The following is a 22,084-nucleotide window of genomic DNA, read 5'->3' as shown; positions in this document are numbered from 1 at the left end:
CGCCCCGGCCAGATGGCAGAAAGATCAGCTGGGAGTAAGCATTTCCTCACTCTGATTGATTGTGGACTGACAAGGTTTGCAATCTGGTGCCCGTTAATAAGACAGGATTCCTCCAGTGTAATCCATGAATTGGAGTCCATATTTTATGAAAGGGGGCCGCCTGAAGAGATCCTCACAGACAATGACACGGCCTTCTGCAGTGAGGAGTTCAGATGTTTCGTAGATGAGTGGGGGATCTAACTCAGACACAGATGTGCATATGTACCAAGTGGCAATGGCATAGCAGAGTGGTGCCATCGAAGCGTGAAGAGGATCGCAAGAAAACAATGCACGATCACAGAGGCAGTCTATAGAAATAATGCAACTCCAAAGGATGGCATTACTGCTGCAAGCACACCCACCAATGCGATCCATTGCTATCGAGTGCGCATCAAGGATATTGACACCCGTCTGCCTAATCGGCAGGAAACCCGAGTGCTGTATAAGTTAGGGGACACTGTTTGGGTGAAGCCTCCCAATAATCGATGCACCAGCAGCTTTCAAAGAGGGCGAATCACTGGCATCATCAGTGAGCAAGCCGTGCTAGTCAATGGTACTCCACGCTATGTGAAGGATATCCGGCCTGCCCTGAATACGAACCAGTTGGTGAGTAGCAGTGATGGTGAATCATCCAACGATGACCGGTGGATCCGTCCTATTTCCCGTGATGGTACAACTGTGAACCCCAACATTGATGGCGATAGTTCCAGCACCCCTTCTGAGAGCTCCAACGAAGATGAAGTCCAGCCTGATGGTATGACTGTATGCCCTAACGCTGATGCTAATGGTTCCGACACATCTTCTGAGAGCTCCAATGAAGATGAAGTAGTCCAGCCAATCCCCCTTCGTAGGAGTGCCCGCAACAAACGACCGCATCCACCATGCCAAATGTGTGTGTGTGTTGTGCGGTCATACAACTTACCTTCGGATGGGATCTGGGAGAAAGAGAAATTAAAGATGGCAGCAATGGATTTATAAGGTGTAGTCTCGTGGAATCTCACGAGATCTCATCTTCCACCGCACATATATGCAAATGGAATGGGGGTCAGTTTTCTGATAAAATGTCTGTTGGCAGAGGCAGTGGGGAGAGACGTGCTGGAAGTTGAGAGAGAAAGTTGTCAGTGACGAATTCTAGCTGGACTTTTGCGTATTGTATTTGGTTTTTGTTTTGTTGTTTACCAGCCCATTTAACATCATCAATTGAATCAAATTGATATGAAATCATAAGTATATCATTATTTTAATGCCTAGTTATAAAATTACTGGATTTAAGCTTCTAAAATTAAAAAAAAATCTTTTTAGACCCCCCCTCCAACTAAAAAACAATGCCCCAGCACCAAACCGCATAACCCCCCCCCCCTCCTAACTATTCGGTTTTGGGTTTCGTATTCTCGTCGAGTGATTCCAATATGAGAGATCGATTTTCTAGTACGTTGTATTAGAAAAAAAAAATCTTTAAATTTTCAATTTTTTGCATTTATTTATTTTATCTTATTTTTGTTTTTGACAATTGTGGTAAATTAGTGCCCAATCGATAATAATCCACTGAAAAACTGATAAAAGACGAAAAGAAACAAATATATAAGAGGGGTGTGTATTGTACATATCAACCCTTTATTTTTCTCAACTAAATAAATAAACATATTGGTTCAGCAGCGGACCTGTGCGAGAGTGGCCACCCCCTACAAATGCGTTTTTCACCCGCCCCTTTTAAAAAAAGTTTTCTAACGATTATCATAGATTACAGACTTAATCATCATATTAGCAGAAAAAAAAAAAAAAAAAGAAAAGTTTAATGACTTTTAAGAAAGTGGTCCACTTTTTCGTTATAACGTTCTAATCACGTGACACGTCGGTAAAGAAATGGACAGTAAGTCAGGTAGCAATGAAATAGATCCTGAAAGTTGACCCCTTTTTAAAAGTCATTAAATTTATTTTTTTCAAATTTTTCCTGCAAATATGATATTTAAGTTCGTAATCTATGATAATCGTCGGAAAAAGGTAAAAAAAAAAAAAAAAAAAGGGTGGAAAACACGCATTTTTAGGGGGTGGCCACTCTCGTACAGGTCCGCCAAATAAAGTTTTTTTTTTTTTTTTTTTTTAAATGTTTTTTTGACATTTAAAAACCGTAAACTCATACAATGTCTATCAGTTTTGTTTGAAGTTTAATTGGAAGGGGGAGTAAATATTTTCTAGTTGATAAAAATGTGACTATATTCTATATTTCATCTGTAAAAGTTGCAACATTCGATCGTTTATGGAGCGCAGTTTTCGAAAGTTTTGTCAGTTTAAATGATTTGTGGTTACACAACTCGAAAACAAAATTGAAAACATAAAAACAAAACAAAAAAAAAAAACGTGCATTATCCGTTAATAAATATAATTACAAACTGATAATAACGTATATTTAAAGCAACAAAATAAAAAATAAACACGGAAAAATGTCCGCCCCCAATACAACATTTGTTGTCAAAAGTTTTTTTTTTTTTTGCCTTCTCTTTTTTTCTAGCGTACACATTTCTTAATGGGCGTTTTTTCCCCTGGAAATTGTCAACAAGACGATTAGAAAGTTTGGGCCCGTCAGTAGAATAATAAACATTTTTTCTTCTGAAAAACTGAAATAATGGTGACAGTAAAGAAACTTTTAGAACATCTTACTTTAGTTTTCCTATTTACTTTGTCTCCCCACGAGGACAGAGTTACACACCAGGATCGTTTATTAATGTGAAGAAAAGGACTTACTTTAATGTTATCCATTAATTTCTTTTTTTTTTTTTTTCACACTCATACAGTACAAATAATGGGTAAGGTTTGTTTTTTTGAGGGGGTAGATGATGTTGGACCCAAGAAGTAAGTTGACTGAAAGAAGTTCCATAACTTATTTGCTGTTTATGTAGAGAGATAAAAGTAAAAGTAGACTTCATATTTTGGAATTTCTTTTTAGTGACAATGCAGGAAAAAAGCAAACATGCATTTTCTTTCGACTGCCAACTCCTACAACAATGAATAATTCAAACATTAACGCCATCATACTGCTAGTATTTTGAAAATGGTTTTGGTTGTTCCTTCGGTTTAGTTTAATACTCCCAAACAATAAAATAAATAAATGTTCATGTGTTTATTTTGATTATGGTTAGTTCCACTTACCCCATTTTGTTCCCATGCATGAAGGAATTCTGTCGCTCGTGGGTAAATGTTTTCCCTTGGTTTAACCTCACGCGCACTTTGCACCTCCGGGCCTCAAACCACTACCACTGGCCGCGGCCTAAATAACAAATGAAGTGAGTAGAGAAGGCCTCTCTTGTAAAAACAAACTGTTAGGAGAAAATTCCCCAAAGATTGAACGAGTATGGAGAAGAGGAAGAAGGAGAATAAGACATTGTCAGCAAAAAATTCCTACCTACACAGCACGAACTGCACAAAATATAATAATGGGAGGGGGTGGGGGTCAGTTTGCGGGACATCTTTTATAACAACTAGTTCACTTCAAGACAGAACTAAACATTTACTAAGAACATTCCCATTTTACAATACAATCGATAAAAAAGTATTTCAATCAAAATGAATTTAATTACATGAAAATTCCATGGCGAATGTGTCATGAAAACCTGAACTGAATTTATTAAAATTAAATATTTGTAAGAATGGATGTGAAACCATAAAGTTATTAGTGGCATGGCAAGGTCACAGGTCAGACAACCAACCAAAAAAAAAAAAAAAAAAACAAACAAAAAAAAACCCTTAAGCAAAATTCATCCCAAACCAGTAAACCAAAAGCTGGTTTGCCAATACACTATATGTACAAATGTAGACAAATTTGGGAATATTTTATTGGTTTGAAAATATAAGTTCCTTTTTTACCAATTGTTATAATATTTTAACCATAGAATAATATTATAATCTTTAAAAAGCCTGGAAATTTCTATGTAGTTTTGTCTCATAGAACCAATATTTATTTTGGCTACGAATATATATATATATATATTTTTTTTTTTTTTTGCTACGAGTATATATATAAGAGATAAATATAATTTGCTGATCTCTTTCTGTCATCTGATGAGAAGAATAGCAAGAAAAGTTACCTAGATGAGTTCATAATTAAAGGATACTCTAACTTAACATCTAAATCTTACCCCCAAGATCGCCATGGACATGGAATATGCGGTGCCTACATTAAAGATGGCTTTCCGTGTAGTAGGGATATCTCCAGAGAGGACCCTAGTTCACCTTATATGTACTTCCGGGTTGCACTTGCTTACACCACCGCATTTACATTTGCCATCTATCGCCCACACAACAGCGGGGTTACTATCTTTAAGAGTATATCTGAGAAAATTGACCACATCCTGTCTGCTCATCCTTCGGCTAACATTCACATTTGCGGTGACTTCAATGTCCATAATGTGAAATGGCTGACCCACTCAGATAAGACAGATGATGAGGGGAGGTTCTGTCATGATTTTGTCATTGTCTATGACCTCATTACGCTTGTTCATGAACCCACCTGTGTGCCCGATACTACCGGTCAGTATGCAAGCCTTCTAGACCTTTTTCTCACAACTTCCCCTGAGCTATGTTTATGTTCCATTCTATCTCCCCTGGGATCCTCCAACCACTCTGCTGTATCAGTTAAGATAAAAATGAAATGTAATAAGTCTTCAGACGTACCTCTCCACCGTACTTTGTATTGATACTCTATGGCTGACTGGGATAGCTTCCGTACATTCATATCTGATCTACCTCTGCATTCCATGTTTAAAAAGGATGTGCCCTTCATAGTATTAGACCTGACCGAATGGTTGGTGTAGGCATAGACCAATTCATACCATCCAAAAAATTCCAACAAAAATCACTTTTTCAATAGCTACCAACATAATAGATGTACTGAAACTAAAGCTGCTTTCAGGACTGCCAGCAACCACTGTAAAAGAGTAATAAAGAATGCAAGAGAGTTGTATGCTCAATCCATTAAATCCAAAGTAGCTGAGCAGCGGCTTGGTTCCCACCAGTTTTGGCAAATAGCAAACACGATCCTGAACAGAAGTGTGCGTTCTACACCAGCCATCATCAATGGACCTGAGGTCATCTCGTCAGCATCAGATAAGGCCAAACTATTTGCCAAGAACTTTGCAGCTAATTCTACCTTTTGCAATGAAGGCCATCAACTCCCCATATTTCCTCCTATAACAGACATGCTATGCAACATACAAATATCTGTGCGTGAGGTCGCCAAGCTAATCAAGAACCTTGATTCCAGTAAAGCAACTGCCCCTGACGGTATTCCAATTATAGTGTTGAAAAAGCTTCGACCAGAACTTGGCCCCATACTTACAAAACTGTTTAAGCGTTGCCTTAAGGAGAAGTGCTTTCCAACACCCTGGAAAACCTCATCAGTATGCCTTGTATTTAAAAATTCAGGTGATAAGTCATCTCCCTCTCAGTACAGACCAATAAGTCTCCTGTGTGTCATGAGTAAGTTGCTGGAATCCATATTAAATAGGGAAGTAGTCAACCGCCTTAGCAGAAATAACCTTCTTAGTGACATGCAATATATTTTCCATTCTGCTAGATCTACAGCAGATGTACTAATGGTTATATCGCGTAGGATTAGTGAATTTCTCAACAAAGGATTCTTTTCTAGAGCAATTGCTCTTGACATATCAAAGGCCTTCGGTAAGGTATGGCATAAAGGCCTACTTCACAAGATTTCCAGCTACGGTATAACTGGAAATGTTTTCTCAATTATTAAATCATTTTTATCTGATAGGCTCATAAGAATAGTGGTTGATGGGCAGAAATCAGAGGCCCAGAGTATTAATGCTGGATTCCCTCAGGGGTCCATCCTGGGCCCAACTCTCTTCCTGATCTGCATCAATGATCTCCCAAAACACATACTTAAGTCATTTGTTGACATCTATGCTGATGACACGACCATCTATGGCAACACATCTAAGGCCGTAAATGACAAAGTTCTCTCTGATTCTCTCTCCTCTGATCTTGAGCGCATGGTACAGTGGGGGAAGACGTGGCTGGTTACTTTTAATGCATCTAAAACCAAACTTTTATCTTTACATCATCAATGCTCTGATCCCCATCTGGTATCAATTGAAATGAATGGCTCTCGTCTTGGGGAGGCTCCATGTTTTGACAAGCTTCTAGGATTGACCTTTACTCCTGATCTGAAATGGAACACGTACATCAAGTCTGTTTGCCAGGGCGCTGGGTAAATGGTGGGATCCTTCTACCGCTCCAGAAGATATCTCACCACTGATGCAATTCTTTATCTATATAAAAGCCAAGTACGTCCAAGGATGGAGTACTGCTGCCACATCTGGACAGGAACTGCTAAAAACAGCCTATCCTGCCTTGACAGAGTACAAAATAGACTTTGTGCCTTAGTGGAGGATGCCCTTTTCTCTTCACTGCAACCTCTCTCCCACAGAAGAGACGTTGTGAGCCTGTCTTTGTGTTATCCTTATTTCCATGGCAAGTGCTCGTCCGAGCTCAAATCTCTGGTCCCCTCCTCGCCAATCTTTCACGAAAAACACCCATCTAGCTGAAACCACTGTCAGTAATTTTCCTCACTCCTTATCTGTTCCTAAATCAAAACGTAGATTCCATGAAGAAATCTTCTTTCTTAGAAGTGCACGCCTGTGGAACTCTCTTCCGTTTATCTGTTTCCTACCTGACTACAACTTGGATGTCTTCTAAACAAATTCCTGATGAATCGCCCCCTTAAGTAAGACACTTTATCAAATCTCCAATACTAACGATTACTACGATACTATCCCAGTGATTACTGTACACGTAATAACCCTTATCCCCGAGTGGCTTCCGAGCCTTGATAAATGGTTACCTCCATGTAAAAAAAAAAAAAAAAGAAAGAATAGCATTGTTTGAAACTCCGTGGAATAAGGACTTTGTAAATTGTTTTTGGAGTATTCAGTCGAACAATAAATTTGATTGTAAATTTCAACTTTTAAAAATAAATTTTTTTCCCTTATATTAAGCTCTACTCTCTATTGTGTATTTATTGAGCTTTTTTATTTGGTTGGGATTAAAATTTCTATATATAAATACTGATATTTATATTAGGTTGAAGTTTACCATTGCTTACTTATATCAGGTAAACACTGCATCTTTTTTGATTTCATTATATATATATATATATATAAGAACAAGTAGTTAATAAAACACTTTGAAAAAGAGTTAAAAACATATTTAATTTAAAAAAGGAAGCACAGAATAAGTGGATAGTCCTTAATCCACAGAGTTTCGAAGAAATACTTTCCTTCTCATCAGAGGGTAGGAATTAGCAAAATGCGGGATCAAATTTTTGTTTGATTTTGTATTTAGTGAAACTTCAAATAAGTCATAGATCTTACTTGGTAACAAATAGTGAATCAGAAGGAATAGGGTGAAGAAAAAGTTGATTTCACTTTTTTAAAAAATTTTCTTTCTTTGAAGATTGTAATGCTGTGTATAGGGCAGCCAAACCAGCTTTTTAGTGAAACCAACTGAGTTCTTTTTAGTATCTTCGCCGTTCCCTTAAGTGTGGATAGTCTTGTGAAGGGTAAAATATCCAATAACGGTAAAAATCAAAAAAAGTTGGTTAAATTTCCATTTTCACAAGTAAAATCCAAGGGAATTGCATAATTGGAAGATGGTCCAAAGTAACCCAAAAGGCAGAAATCCGTGGAATAATTCACAAATGGATACAAGGAATGAGTTCAAATAATATTATTAAAAGAAAGATAAGATGTGCATAGGAAAAAGAAATTAAAAACGCCTGTCAAGGCTGGGCTATTTTAGAAGAATGAGTGAAGAAAAAAAATTGAATGGTGATTGAGTTAATTTTAGAATAAAAAAGCCAATGTCCAAACGACCCAGACAAGATGACGTTAAAAAGCCGCCAAATTTAAAGCAAAAAAGGGGTCAACTGAAATATACAAATTATTACTTAAGAATTAAATTATCAGCAGGAGTTATTAAAGGAAGAAAATGAATTAATAAGTTAAATAAATACACATGTACATACATACATATGAATACATACAATTACACATATACATACATATTTATATACACAACAAACACACTCACATATACACACACATATATATACATACATATAAGTAAATAGATGAGTAAAAAAGTAAATAAAGAGTTGAAAAAAATTAAGGGGAGAGGATGGCCGGTATCTACAAATTCTGGAATAAGGCAAGTAAGTTTTTAAGTAAATGCACATAGTAAAATATAAGAAAACATACATGCAGAATATAAATTTGTATGTAGATGGATATATTTGATTGATAGGAATATCTAAACACTAAAACGGAGATTGCAGATGTAAAACCGACCAAAAAAGAAGAAATAAAGAATTACAATGAAAATTACAAAGTTATAAAATGCTAATAAAGTATGTAGAAAAAACGATAATGTTATAGAAAAATATATATATATATCTGAATAGTTAATTTAATAGCTATGTAACTTAAAATTTACCATATTTAAATTTGGACTTATGCTTGCAGGAGGAGATCAGTTCGTTTTTAGAATTTATTATATTACTACTTTGAGGGGAAGTAATAATAGTTATAGCTTCAGTTGTGTAGAGGCGACATGACTTAGAGCTGGAGTATAAGACTTAACCTTTTTTAGGATAGTCCATTTAATTGAGAAGGGGGTATTGTTAGAATTAAGTTTTTTTAATTAAAGTCGCAGAGAAGTTCCTTGGTTATTATTAGAATTTTGGTTGTTAAAAGAAAAAGTGTGGTTTGATATTTTTTCCTTAATTAATGTTGAAGTAGCGCCGATATATGTATGCACTTTATTAACAGCTCGAGGTCTGAAATTAATATTAATTTGCTAATTTGTACTGGGGAAATAGTTTGAATTTTGTTCATTGTCATGAACAAAGGGCGGGACAATGATTGTAGGAGGACTGTTTTGGAGGGCGTAATGAGTGTTGTTAGTGTTAGGATGATTGTTAGGAGAAATATTATTATTCTCATTATTATTATTATTATTATTGCTAATTGTATGATTGTAAAGAGAGGGGCTGCTTGAATGGTTTATTGGATTAGTAACTATATCAGATGGAGGATGGAGAGAGGGATAACTTGATGATAAAATATTAGTGTCTGTTATGGGAGGATTGTGTGGGAGCTCTGTAATTGTGCATGAATATATAACATCTCTATGGATGCAATCATTATTGAGTGGACAAAGATGTTTGTTATTACAATTGCAGTTAGTTTTGGGTTTAATTGGGAAAAGGATTTTTTGGGCTGTTTTAATTTTTTTGTTATTAGATGTTAAGATCCTTTGTGCTAAATTAGACATAGTTGAATAAGAAATCCTTATTGAGTTTTTATTGAAAATAGAACTATATATGTGTGGGTATTTGAAAGAGTTTTGTACAATGTTGAAGAATTCTTTAGGTATATTGGTTTTGACGTTTACTCTAAGTGGAGGATTAAACCAAATATTTTTCTTTCTCCTGATACGTCTGGGTGGGTTAGAGGTATTACGATTTGTATGTTGGTTTGGATTATATATGTAGAGTGGTTCATTGCTATTGATAATGGCACATCTTGTTATTTGAACTGGTTTCTTGCGAGTCATATTGTGTGTGATTACAGGAGCAGGAGGAGCATAATGGTTGTATTTAATCTTTTCATTGTATCCTGAATTCCTTAAGGCATTATTAAAGAAAGTAGCATTTTGATTAAAGTTTTTTTTATCGGCAGAAAGAGTAGAAATTATTCTAGAGACAGATGGTACTATAGATTTTATAATTGAGTTGGGGTGGTTAGAGGATTTATGGACGTATAAAAGCGTAAGGTTGGGTTTATGAAAGGGGCTATACGTCTCGGTGTAAAGATTAAGTGTAATGTCTAGAAAATTTGAAGTTTTTTTTTTTATTTGGGTCGATAATTATAGAAAGGCCAAAGTTGTTAAAAAAGTTATATAATTTTTAAATTGTTTTGTTATACTCTCTTGGGCTGGCTGTTGTAGTGAAAAGGGCATCGTCTCTATAAAGGCCCCGTTGGATATGTTTAAAGTGGTATTTAATTTCTTTCAGTAAGAAGAGCCCCCCCCCCCTAAATCCGTAACTTCTGCAGAGTCAGGAGTATTAATTAAGATGTCAAAATTATTAGGGGTGTCTTTTCTAGTCCAAATTGTATAAGGGACTTTCTGGCTAGGAGAATTAATTTAATTTCTAAATGAGTAAAGTCAGAATTTTTTTTAGCAAAGATTAGAGCCTTATTTAAAAGAAATTGATTGATAATAATTGTTGATGCCAAAGGTTATGAATATATATATATATATATATATATATATATATATATATATATATATATATATATATATATATATATAATATTTTATTATATATATATTATATATATTTAGTAATGTGATCGACAATTTAAAATTCAAATTAGAATTAAAAATCTGTTTCATAAGAAGGAACAACAACAAAGGCAATAATTTGTACGATCGTTTCGGAAAACAATGTTTTTATTGTGATAGACATTAAGCCACGGACAATAATTTTGACATATAGTTTTTTTTTAAACAAAGTCTCCGCATCAGCAAAAATATTGGGTGTTTTTTTTAAATATATGTAAGAGACATCATAAATAAACCTAGCATTTTAAAGTAAGGCAGATGTATCTGGAAAAATTAAAATAAAAAGGAAAATATTTACTTGATAAGCAAATTAATATGGGTTCAGGATGAAAAATGAAAATAGAATAAAATTATAAATCTGAATTTGGTTTAAATATAAGATTATAATAATATATTTTTAATAAAAGTTAAGAATTATATATATATATATATATATATATATATATATATATATATATATATATATATATATACCTTTTAATTCTTCACCTTTTGAAAACCGTAATTATTGTCAAAGCATTCATTTGGATGTAGATTGTAGCTTATAAACATACGAAATCTTGAATTTTCAAAAAAGAACGTCAATGGAAAATTTTATATCAGTTAGAATATGTTTGTAAACGCTTAATTTAAAATTAAGCAAATATTTAAAAAAAAGGGGAGATAATCTTATTTCTCTTATTAAATAATCAAAGGGAGATAATTAGTGTTTATTCTATTTATATTATAATCTATTTTGAACTTATTGAATTTAGTATTTAATAATTTATTTATTTATTGAAATTAATAAATATAGTATAGGTTAAGGTTAAATATATATTTAAATAATATACAATAATGTTACATATATCAGATGAACTAATATTAATAATAATATTGATGATCAAAATTTTTCTTAATAAGGGTATCAGGTTAAACTTAAATTTCAGGATTGAATATTAATAAGTAACATTTTTAATGACTTATGGTGGTTTATATTTGTTAAATTTAAACCAACGTTTATGACTGCATGCGGAAATAAGTTCCTCTCTTGAATTTAGGTTCTATTTTTGATATCGTCATATTTTAAAATCTTTAGGGTCTCTTGTGTACAAAGTGCACAGAATCTATCTTCTGGTGTATATGCTTTATATGATCCTATTATTTGCCATTTCAAATTGAATGAAATATTCTTATCTTTGAGTCGCCCAATATGCTTGGATAGGGTGGTTTGGTTCAACAGGGAGTGGTTTTTAAAGGAATGTTTATGGGTTGAAATTCTATGCTTAATAAGTCCAGATGTGGAACCAAAGTAGATTGCGTCTTGTTTAATGTAATTATTTTCAGGTAGATTAGGGGTTGCATTTGTATGTGGTTGTTTGGTCTGTATTTGATTGGTAGATTGGTTAAAGTTGGTGTAGTTATTTAATCGGGTGGTCGAGTTATGGTTGCTGTTAAATTCTTTTAAATTTGGGGTTTGCGATACTGTGCAGCTATAGACTACATTTTTTATTTTGCATGAGCCTTGTAGAGGGCATCTATTTTTTCTTCTACAGTTACAGCCTGCTATATTTTGTATATTTGTATTTTGTATCTTATTAATTTTTTTATTGTTAGAACTAATTATTTTTTGATGAAGGTTTGGCAAACTATGCTGTTGTAAATGGATGACATCATCATTTTGCGATGTTATCCATTAAAGAGAAAGAGTGGAAGAAATAGCGAAGAGATCGCAGTATCTGATCTGATGCTACACTTAAGTTAATTTGTCCTTAGTCAATAGAGGGGAAACCTTCTATACTGTTATGGGGTTAAATGGTCATAAGAACGAAGGAACAGGATTTTTAGGAATGAAACATATATTCACATATATTACAGGCAAAAACAGGGGGAGCAATACCATTCCTCAATGGTTGGGTGTTTGCACCCCATCGCTTTGGTTGCGTGCCAAACAGACTGCGGGCACCGGTACTCGATACCAGAAGTAACGTCACCAGAGGAAGTGACGTCATGAGATAGTCCATTAATCCCATGGAGGGGCGACCCCCCCCCAAGCTTTTTGTCCGTAAAAGCTGTCAGTACCTTTTCCTTTTAGGGTTTACCAACAATGGCTTGGTAAACTTTCTCTTACGGAATGACCGCCGTAGTTCAGGTGTTGGTTGAGGAGGTTCAAGATCAAAAGTTTCGAAGACAGTGTCTATTGGCTCATCTTCCAATGGTGGACTGTCGCTGGTTTCAAATGATCGACATCTTAGTTAGTTCTGGTGATGTTTGTGGGTATATCCCGGTATTTGGATGTCACTGACTCTCTTAGTAATTGTACTCACCTTCCAGAAAGATGTGTTGTTTTTATAACTTTTGAAAAACACTCTTTCACCTGGTATGAAACGTTTATTGGGTGCATAAGTGGTCACTAGTGGCCTTGACTGTTTGGGTAAGAGCTTTTCAAAAATAGATCTCACTTTCCGCGCAAACATCGTTTCTGCAGGTGAGACTGCTGTTGGTGTGTTCAGGTTGGGTGTAATCCTATACACATGTAGAAATTGTTGAAGTGCTTCCTTAGGTTGCTTTGGCTTGGGGAATTCTTTTGGCGCGGGTTTTTTAGCTTCAGTTTTTTTTTTGCCTCCTTTTGCAGATTCTGTTGAAGCTTTCTTTCTCGATTTCTCTGTTGCTGCAAATGGGACATTACGTTTCTTCTTGAAAACGGGCTGAGTGTTTTCTTTTAGTTCGAATCTTACTATAGCCTTTGTAAATTTTCCTAGTCCTGGTGAGAATACTTCTGGAAATTTCTTTTAAGTTGTCCTTCAGTTGTTGCGCTTCTGTAGACGAGTCTCCTACCCTATGACAGAATTTATTCATAGGTTGGTCCTGCAATTCGAATCACTCCATCCAATCAGTACCAAAGAGGTTTTCAAATGTCCTATGTACATACACTTTCACTTTTTTAGTAATACCATTTAAGGTCACCGGGAGTGTGAGCTCTCCCTCAAATTCAACTTTATCGCCTGTCACAGCTCGAGCTGATTTGTTTGTCTTCTGCATGGTTGGTTTCCTTAGCCTTTTTTACATCTTAAGGTTAATGATGGACAGGTCTGATCCAGAATCCAATTGTAGATGCACAGTTTTATTTGCGATGTTAACTGTGACATATTTGCGCCGGTTCTTATCTGAATCCAAGTTGAATCTAGTTTGTCGGACGCTATTCTTGACCTTGTTCTTCCTGCACTGGATAGCTTTGTAGCCCTTCTTGCCATATTCATTGCAATACTTATCTTTGACTTATCATTGACTCAACTAATGTTTCCAGCTGCAGAAATAGCACGGGCTTGTAGGGGATCTGGGTCTTGTGACTGGGTGGTACTTATTAGGTGTAGCCTGAGTTTTCTTACTTCCAGCTTTGCTTTTTCAGGGTGAGTATTTTTCCGGTCTGAAGGCCGTCCTTCTAATGAATGTTGCGCCTGACTCCTTGATGTGTCTCAAGTTGTTCCTTATGCAGACTACTCGTTGACAATCCTTGGCCAACATCTGGAGGGTGAGGCCCTGTTTGCTCTCAAGTCTAGAGAGAACACGTTGTCTAATCTCAGCGTTTTTGGATGAGACTAAATCCTGCACAAAAATTAAACACTTGAAATCATCTGCCGATAAGTCAGATAGACAGAAATCATCGCAGTGTTTATTTACTGTGGGCGCAAAGGTTATGTAATCGTCGTCGTTGCTTTTTTTGCAGGTTAAAGCACTTCCATCTTCTATGAAAGAGTGTAGAATTCGAGCTGAACAGTTCGGATAAAAGTTTGACTGCTTCAGAGAATTCTAAGTCACTCATCTTCCTGGGGAAAATATAATCCACAAACTTGCTATGTTCAGTGGTCCTAATTTCCTCAAAAGTAGGTGAACTTTCTTAGCGTTGCACCACTCTTGACAATCCACAGTGAATAGGTCCTCATATCTCCGATAGAAAGCGTCAAACGTCCCCATCCAACTCCGTTTCTATAGCGTTTCATATTGTACTTTGGGAAAAAGCAAAACTGTCGTCCCTGTGTTCTGTTCTATCGAATATTTTTAACAATATTCTTCTTATCTCTGTTGTTGAAGTAGCATTCTCTACTCCAACGCTTGTTGCCTTTCTTGAAATTGTAACTGGAGCTGTTTTTCATGTTCTTTTAAATTTTCCTCAGCCTTCTACTGCTGGTTCATCTGGGCCGTGATTAGCTGTATTAATACTGCTTTAACGTCCTCCATCTTTTAATGGCTTTTTTTCCAAATGCACACAAAAAAAAATTATTTCCGTTTTTGACTGGAGAAGAGAGATAAAATAATAAAAAATAAAGAAAATGTCCTTTCCTTGAGTGTGTGCATATGAGGAGGGAGCAATGTATCCCTTGCTTCTTAGTAAAAACCTTATGAGGGTGGATAAAAAAAAAAGTTACTTGCAAAACAAAAAAATGTAGTGTGATACTGTACAGTTGCAAAAGAATAAAAATAATTGTGGAATTATCTGGCAGTTAACCAAAATGTCTGTTCCTTTCTATATATATATATATATATATATATATATATATATATATATATATATATATATATATATAAATACAGTGCCGGCAAAAAGAATGTCTGCACTTGTAATTTTTTCAAAAACTGCAAATTTAAGCTAAATTTAATGTAACTGTTTAAGCAACCTATACCTCATTTGATTCGCCTTTTATTCCTCTATAATTTTACCTGTTCATATTTAACTTTTAATTGGAATATTCTAGTGTTTACGTCAATTTAAAAAAATAACCTCAAATTGAGGAGGCAAAAAGAAAGTCCGCAGCAACAAATTCGCTTAAAACTAGCTTAAATTATCGCCCCTAGATCAGTTTAAAACATCCACCAACAGGCAACAAAGCATCTCTAATGTTGTTGTTCCAGATTATACAACGTAAAATTTAGTCCATATGCCACAACTTTCTCTTAGTGATCGTCAGGAACTCATTAATCTCCACCTTTCTGGTTTATCCAATCAAGAAATCGTCTGGAGATTGAAATGTGATGAGAAAACTGTATGAAAGACTGTGCAAAACACCAAAAACACCGGCAGTGTTCATGATGCCCCTAAATCTGGTCATACTAGAGTTACTTCTAACAGGGAAGACAATGCTATCAAGATCCGCAGCCTAAGAAACAGATTTGAAACGGCCTACCCCCAAATCCAACAACAGTGCATTCTTGTTAAAAAGTGCACTCTTTCTACTGTCAAGAACAGATTAAAGGAATTTAATTTGCGAGGATATGTTGCAAGATGCAAGCCAATGATTTCTGTAAAGAACAGAAAGCGCTGTCTGGACTTCGTCAGATGCAATGAAGATCATGACTCTTCATATTGGTCAAAAGCGCTTTTTAGCGATGAAAGCAAGTTCAATAGGGTAGGCAGTGATGGTAGGCAGTACGTCCGTCGGAGGAAAGACAAAGAATTTAATCCTAAGTGCTCAGTTTCAACGCTGCAAGGTGGTGGAGGTTCAGTTTTGGTGTGAGGCATTATTAGTATCAATAGTCCAAGGCCTATACTTCGCTTGCAAGGTCGAATTAATTCGACCAAGTACATTAATATGTTGACTGAGCATTTTCTACCCTACTTTAGTTGGAATTTGGATGATAATCCCATCTTCATGCAGGATAATGCTCCCATTCACACAGCTGGCAATGTCAAGAGCTTCCTAGGAGAGCATGATCTCCGTGTTTGGATTGGCCCGCACAATCTCCAGACCTCAATCCTATCGAAAACATATGGTATTACATCAAGCAACAGCTACGCAATGATAAAATTTCAAATTTGGAAGAACTTTGAACAAAAATTAAAGAAAAGTGGGATGCACTTTTTCCGGAGTCTAATTCAAGGAATTCCCAAAAGATTGCAGGCTGTCAAATTGCAGAAGGGCCATGCTACTAAATATTAACTAGTTTATTGTGTTCTTGTTGTATTTGTGTTGCATTAATGTCCTAAAGTTACATTTAAATAACAATTTTCCATTGTGCAGACTTTCCTTTTGTCTCCTCAATTTGAAGTTATTTTTTTAAATTGACATGAACACTAGAATATTTCAATTAAAAGTCAAATATAAACAGGAAAAATTATAGAAGAATAAGAGGCTAATCAAATGAGGTATTGTTTGTTTAAACAGTTACATTAAATTTGCAGTTTTTTTTTTAAATTACAAGTGCGGACTTTCTTTTTGTCGCCTGTGTACATGTATATATATATATATATATATATATATATATATATGTATATATATATATATATATATATATATGTATATATATACATATATATACATATATATATACATACATATATATACATATATACACACACATATATATATACACACACACACATATATGCATATATATGTATATTAAATTCAAAGTTATGAGGGTTTAATGAAGCATGAAAACGATGTTATTTTTTTATATATAATATTTTATTTTTATTTTTCAAGCGGTCCTCCACTTTGTCTTTTGGATTATTTTTGAAACATATTCCATAAAGAAGATGTCTTTGGATTTTTTACATTTAGATCCCCCACTTTTACTAACATTTTGGATTTTACCGTTTTTGGATTTTCCACTTGTCATTGATTTTAACGTCCATTCACCTGAAATCATTTCCCTTTTCCTCCACTTCTACTGCTTCACTGTTTTTCATTTTTACTCTAGTATGATCTAATTCATACTTGCTATTTCATAAAATACTTTACAAGCAAAATCTGATTCCGCATTTTGCTAACTCCTCTCCTCTGATAAGAAGTAAAGTATTTCTTTCAAACCTCGTGGATTAAGCACAATCAATTTTATTTGTGTTTCATTTCTAAAAATGTTTTTACCTCTTGCTAAAGTGTTTTTCAACATATTTTATTAAATTCTTGTACTTATATGTGTGCATGTATATATATATATATATATATATATATATATTTATACATATATATGTAAATATATATGTATGTATATATATGTATATATATATATATATATGTAAATATATATGCATATATATGTATACATAAATATATGTATATTCATATATGCATATACATATATTTGGCTACTAGTATATATAACAAGCAAGGTGAGACTTGATTCCAAATAGTTCTCATATGTTATATGTACCCTCTTTGGTTTTCATACGTAAAGTAAATTTCACAGTGTATAAGGCTTATTTGATACTGGAGATATTCATAATCGTACCCTATTTCCAAAAGAATAGTGAAGATAGTCTGAAGTCGTCACAGTGTATTTACGACTGAGGCAAATATTGTGTAATCTTGGTCTTCTTTGCATGTCAGGTTTATGTATGTCCATCTTCTATGGAATAAGCTGATTTTTGGACAGTATAATTCCATCAAAGATTTCACTGTCTCATCGGAGGACAATTTCCTCATCTGTTTAGAGATGATGTAGTCCACAAACTTATTACATTTCACAGTTCCTAATTTTTGTAATAAAAGACAAACTTTCATCTGCTCGCTCCATGACTTACAATCAATCTGAATACATCACCAAATTTGCAAAAATAGACTTGAAAAGTCCATTCCTCTTCAGGATGATAGTAAAATGTTTCTAATACTGACCAGATTGCGGTTTGGGAAAAAACATTCATTGCTGTCTTTCTTGGCTATTACTTTAGTTAGTAATTACAATTTTTTCTTTGTCTGTGACTGCATTTCCAGTATTTTTTCGCTGAATTGCCTTCTTTCCTCTTTTCTTTCTCTTCTTTTCTTTTCTTTCTGCTTCTCTTTCTTTTCTTTCTTTTCTTTCTTCTTTCCTTTGTTTCTGTAATTGCAAAATCTGAGTCTGCTGTAAACGTCTCATTTCAAGCGCTTCCATTTTTAAAAATAAATAGACTCACAAGACAAATCTGTGTCTAAGAAATGCTAAACAGAAAAACTGCGACTTTACAGAGAAGATATGCCAAATTAATATTCACGATGAAGAAAAAAAGTCACATACATGTGTTTTAACAGAAAAAAATGTTCAATTTTCCACAGAGAACAAAAGACAATTGAGAATTTATTTTAAGTCTCTCGAAAAAATACAAAGAATTTTGACCCCAGAAGAATTTGGAATAATAAAACGAATTGAAATCCCTTTTCATAGCAAAAATCCAGTCGAGTATTCATGTTGTGGTCCTGAATTCTCGTAATGAATGCGGTTTCGATCCTTTGTAGAGTTGATATACTCTTTTATTTTATTTTCTCGTTGTTTTACCAAGAAAACGAAAATCATGCATTTTTAGATCATAGTAATAAAATTTTTAGATCATAGTAATAAAATTTTTAGATCATAGTAATAAAATTTTTTTCAAATGTAAAACGAAAATGACTTCTTGCAAAGAGGGAAAATTAAGATATTTGCACAAGTGAAAGTCGGCCAGTCCGCAAGAAAGAGTTAGTCTCTCTTTTTTTTTTCCGTTTGTGTGTTCACTTTCAATGAACAGTTAAAAAATAAAGGCTTTTGGATAAAGAAAAAAATTCCAAGGCAATAACAATGTCTTATTTCAAATTTGAAAACTTTGCATGACTTACACAAACCAAAAGTTAGAAATAAATTAGGTCAATTCTTTAGCAATAGACAACGTTGTAAATTTTTTTCTACTCACGGTTTTTGGAAAAAAAACTTTTGTGAGGTGAGTTCGTTTTTCATTGTTGAAAAAACTTGGTGGAGCCAATCTTTACTTTTTCAAAGAAAATAGAAAAATACCAAATTGTTGAACAGAAGTTGGTCGTTTATCCAAAGGAGATTCTTGTGAATCATTTTTCGAATCCATACGACGCCAATGTTGTGATCCTGCTTAGGGGGTTACAATATTAAGGTGAAAGAGTCCCAATGTTCACTGTGAGCAAATGGCAGAAATGTTTGGCTTACATAGTGCCAGACTAATCCATACTATCTTAGATATAGGGGTGTTAACTGTAGTAGGTACAACATCGTATTCAATAGAGAATAGGTACAAGTAGGTACAACATCGTATTCAATAGAGAATTGACTCTGTAATAATAAATACGAAATCTGCATGAATTAAACTATATTTAAGCATATTCCCACCCCCCACTACTTATATAATAAACCTCATTGTATAACACTATATATATATATATATATATATATATATATATATATATATATATATATATATATATATATATATATATATATGTGTGTGTGTGTGTGTATGTGCATCTCAACCCGTTGTTCGATTTATTATTTCACATCGGATTTATTATTGCCTTATATTGAAATCCACGATATAACAATTTCGGAGAAACAATAAAGAGACAGTTTAATTCACTAATTTTTGGAAATTTCAATGTAATAAATCTTTTTCAGAGGGAAAAAGCCTTGTAGTTTACCAAGTTTACTGTTTAAAAAATTGTTCAATGTTTCTGAAGTTTTTTTAAATGAGGATTGATTGGTCATATTATTTGGATTCTTTAGATTACTGTTCTCATGGTGAGTACTATTTTCAGAAGTAATTTGCGATTGTACCTGCACTGAGGATTGAACCTTCAATCTTATCAACTAGTCCATGGGCCTTTGCAGAAAATTTCAGTATGAATTTTATGAGCCATAAACTTATTTTTGTTTTTATATATCACTACATATTATTACAATACATAACTATTTAATACGCCATATTATTACCATATATATATATATATATATATATATATATATATATATATATATATATATATATATATATATGATGAAAATAATGGAAATAGTATTCCGACAAAATAGAGAAATAAAGGAAGTCTCGAAATAAAGACGAAAAATTGATGAACACATAATACGGTTTGTTCCTTTTTATTTCTCTCTCTCTCTCTCTCTCTCTCTATATATATATATATATATATATATATATATGTATATATATATATATATATATATATATATATATATATATATATATATATATATATATATATATAAAGCTGAACGTATGTGTGTGTGTCTGGTCACGAATAGGCTCCTCTATGGTTGACTATTATAGAAAACTGATCACATATAATGATAGAAGATGTATCAAGACACAGGAATGGGTATGTTTGATCTGGCATAATGATGATTCATTAAAATTATGGGGTCTGCATACGCGCCTGGTCCACAAAGTATGGAAATAAAAATGTTAAAATTAAAAAAAAAAAGTTTACAAGTGTTTTTGATATAGATGCACATAAGAAAAAGGCCTTCGACAAGGTATGGCATAAGGGTCTACTTCACAAGATTTCCAGTTACGGTATAACTGGAAATGTTTTCTCAATCATTAAATCATTTCTCTCCGATAGGCTCATAAGAGTAGTGGTAGATGGACAAAAATCGGAGGCCTGCAATATAAATGCTGGAGTTCCTCAGGGGTCAATCCTGGGCCCAACTCTCTTCCTGATCTACATCAATGACCTCTCTAAACACATACTTAAATCATTCGTTGACATCTATGCTGATGACACGACCATCTACGGCAACACATCAAAGGCTGTAAATGACAAAGTTCTCTCTGATTCTCTCTCCTCTGATCTCGAGTGCGTGATTCAGTGGGGGAAGATGTGGCTGGTTACCTTTAATGCATCCAAAACCAAACTCCTATCCTTACATCATCAACGCTCTGATCCCCATCTGGCATAAATTGTGATGGATGGCTCTCGTCTGGATGAGGCCCCGTGTTTTGACAAGCTTCTGGGTTTGACCTTTACTCCTGATCTGAAATGGAACACGTACATCAAGTCTGTTGCCAAGGTCACTGGAAAGATGGTGGGATCCTTCTACCGCTCCAGAAGATATCTCACTACTGATGCAATTCTCTATCTATATAAAAGCCAAGTACGTCCAAGGATGGAATACTGTTGCCATATCTGGGCAGGAGCTGCTAAAAACAGCCTATCCTGCCTTGACAGAGTACAAAATAGACTTCGTGGCTTAGTGGGGGATGCCCTTTTCTCTACCCTGCAACCTCTCTCCCACAGAAGAGACGTTGCAAGCCTATCCTTGTTTTATCGTTATTTCCATGGCAGGTGCTCGTCTGAACTCCAATCTCTGGTCCCCCCTCGCCAATCTTTCACGAAAAACACCCGTCTAGCTGAATCCACTGTGAAAAATTTCCCCCACTCTATATCTGTGCCTAAATCAAAACGCGGATTCCATGAACAAAACTTCTTTCTTAGAACTGCACGCCTGTGGAACTCTGTTCCGTCTGCCTGCTTCCCACCGGACTACAACTTGGATGTGTTCAAGTCCAATGTTAACAAATTCCTAATGAACCGCCCCCTTAAGTAAACACTTCATCAAATCTCCACACTAACGTAATATACTTGCAATAACCCTTATTCCTGAGTGGCTTCCAGGCCTTGATAAGTGGTGATCACTGTGTAAAAAAAAAAAAAAGAAAAAAAAAAGAATACTTTGATAAGTATGTTTTAACTTAAATAGGGATGGTATAATAAAATTGTGGGGTCTGCGTTCGCGCCTGGCCTCCATAGAATGGAAATAGGCACAAACTTTAATAAAGACTTTTCATATCTATCTGCGTAAGTATAATTTGATAATTATGTTTCAGTTTGAAGAAATATGTTATAATAAAATTATGGGGTGTTCGTTTGCGCCTGGC

At 34.4% G+C, this 22,084-nt stretch overlaps 1 protein-coding gene across 5 annotated transcripts in view; it reads right to left on the bottom strand.

Moving 5' to 3' along the window:
• Positions 1-22,084, bottom strand: part of LOC145284754 (PTB domain-containing engulfment adapter protein 1-like) — a 361,348-nt gene that overhangs the window by 236,045 nt on the left and 103,219 nt on the right. For 2 of the 5 annotated variants that reach the window (XM_080133717.1, XM_080133716.1), the window contains exon 2: positions 3,187-3,304. The exons of the other annotated variants lie outside the window; for them this stretch is intronic. In XM_080133717.1, coding sequence (XP_079989843.1) covers positions 3,187-3,206 — 20 coding nt within the window. In that variant the 5' untranslated portion in view covers positions 3,207-3,304. The remainder of the gene's footprint in view (positions 1-3,186; positions 3,305-22,084) is intronic. 5 annotated transcript variants of the gene reach the window in all.

This window comes from Euprymna scolopes, chromosome 9, assembly GCF_053919585.1.
Source record: "Euprymna scolopes isolate OS-2025 chromosome 9, ASM5391958v1, whole genome shotgun sequence".
In the NCBI taxonomy this organism is placed as follows: domain Eukaryota; kingdom Metazoa; phylum Mollusca; class Cephalopoda; order Sepiida; family Sepiolidae; genus Euprymna; species Euprymna scolopes.
Note: the sequence above shows the minus strand (reverse complement) of the source record. Positions and strands in the feature narration are given on the sequence as shown.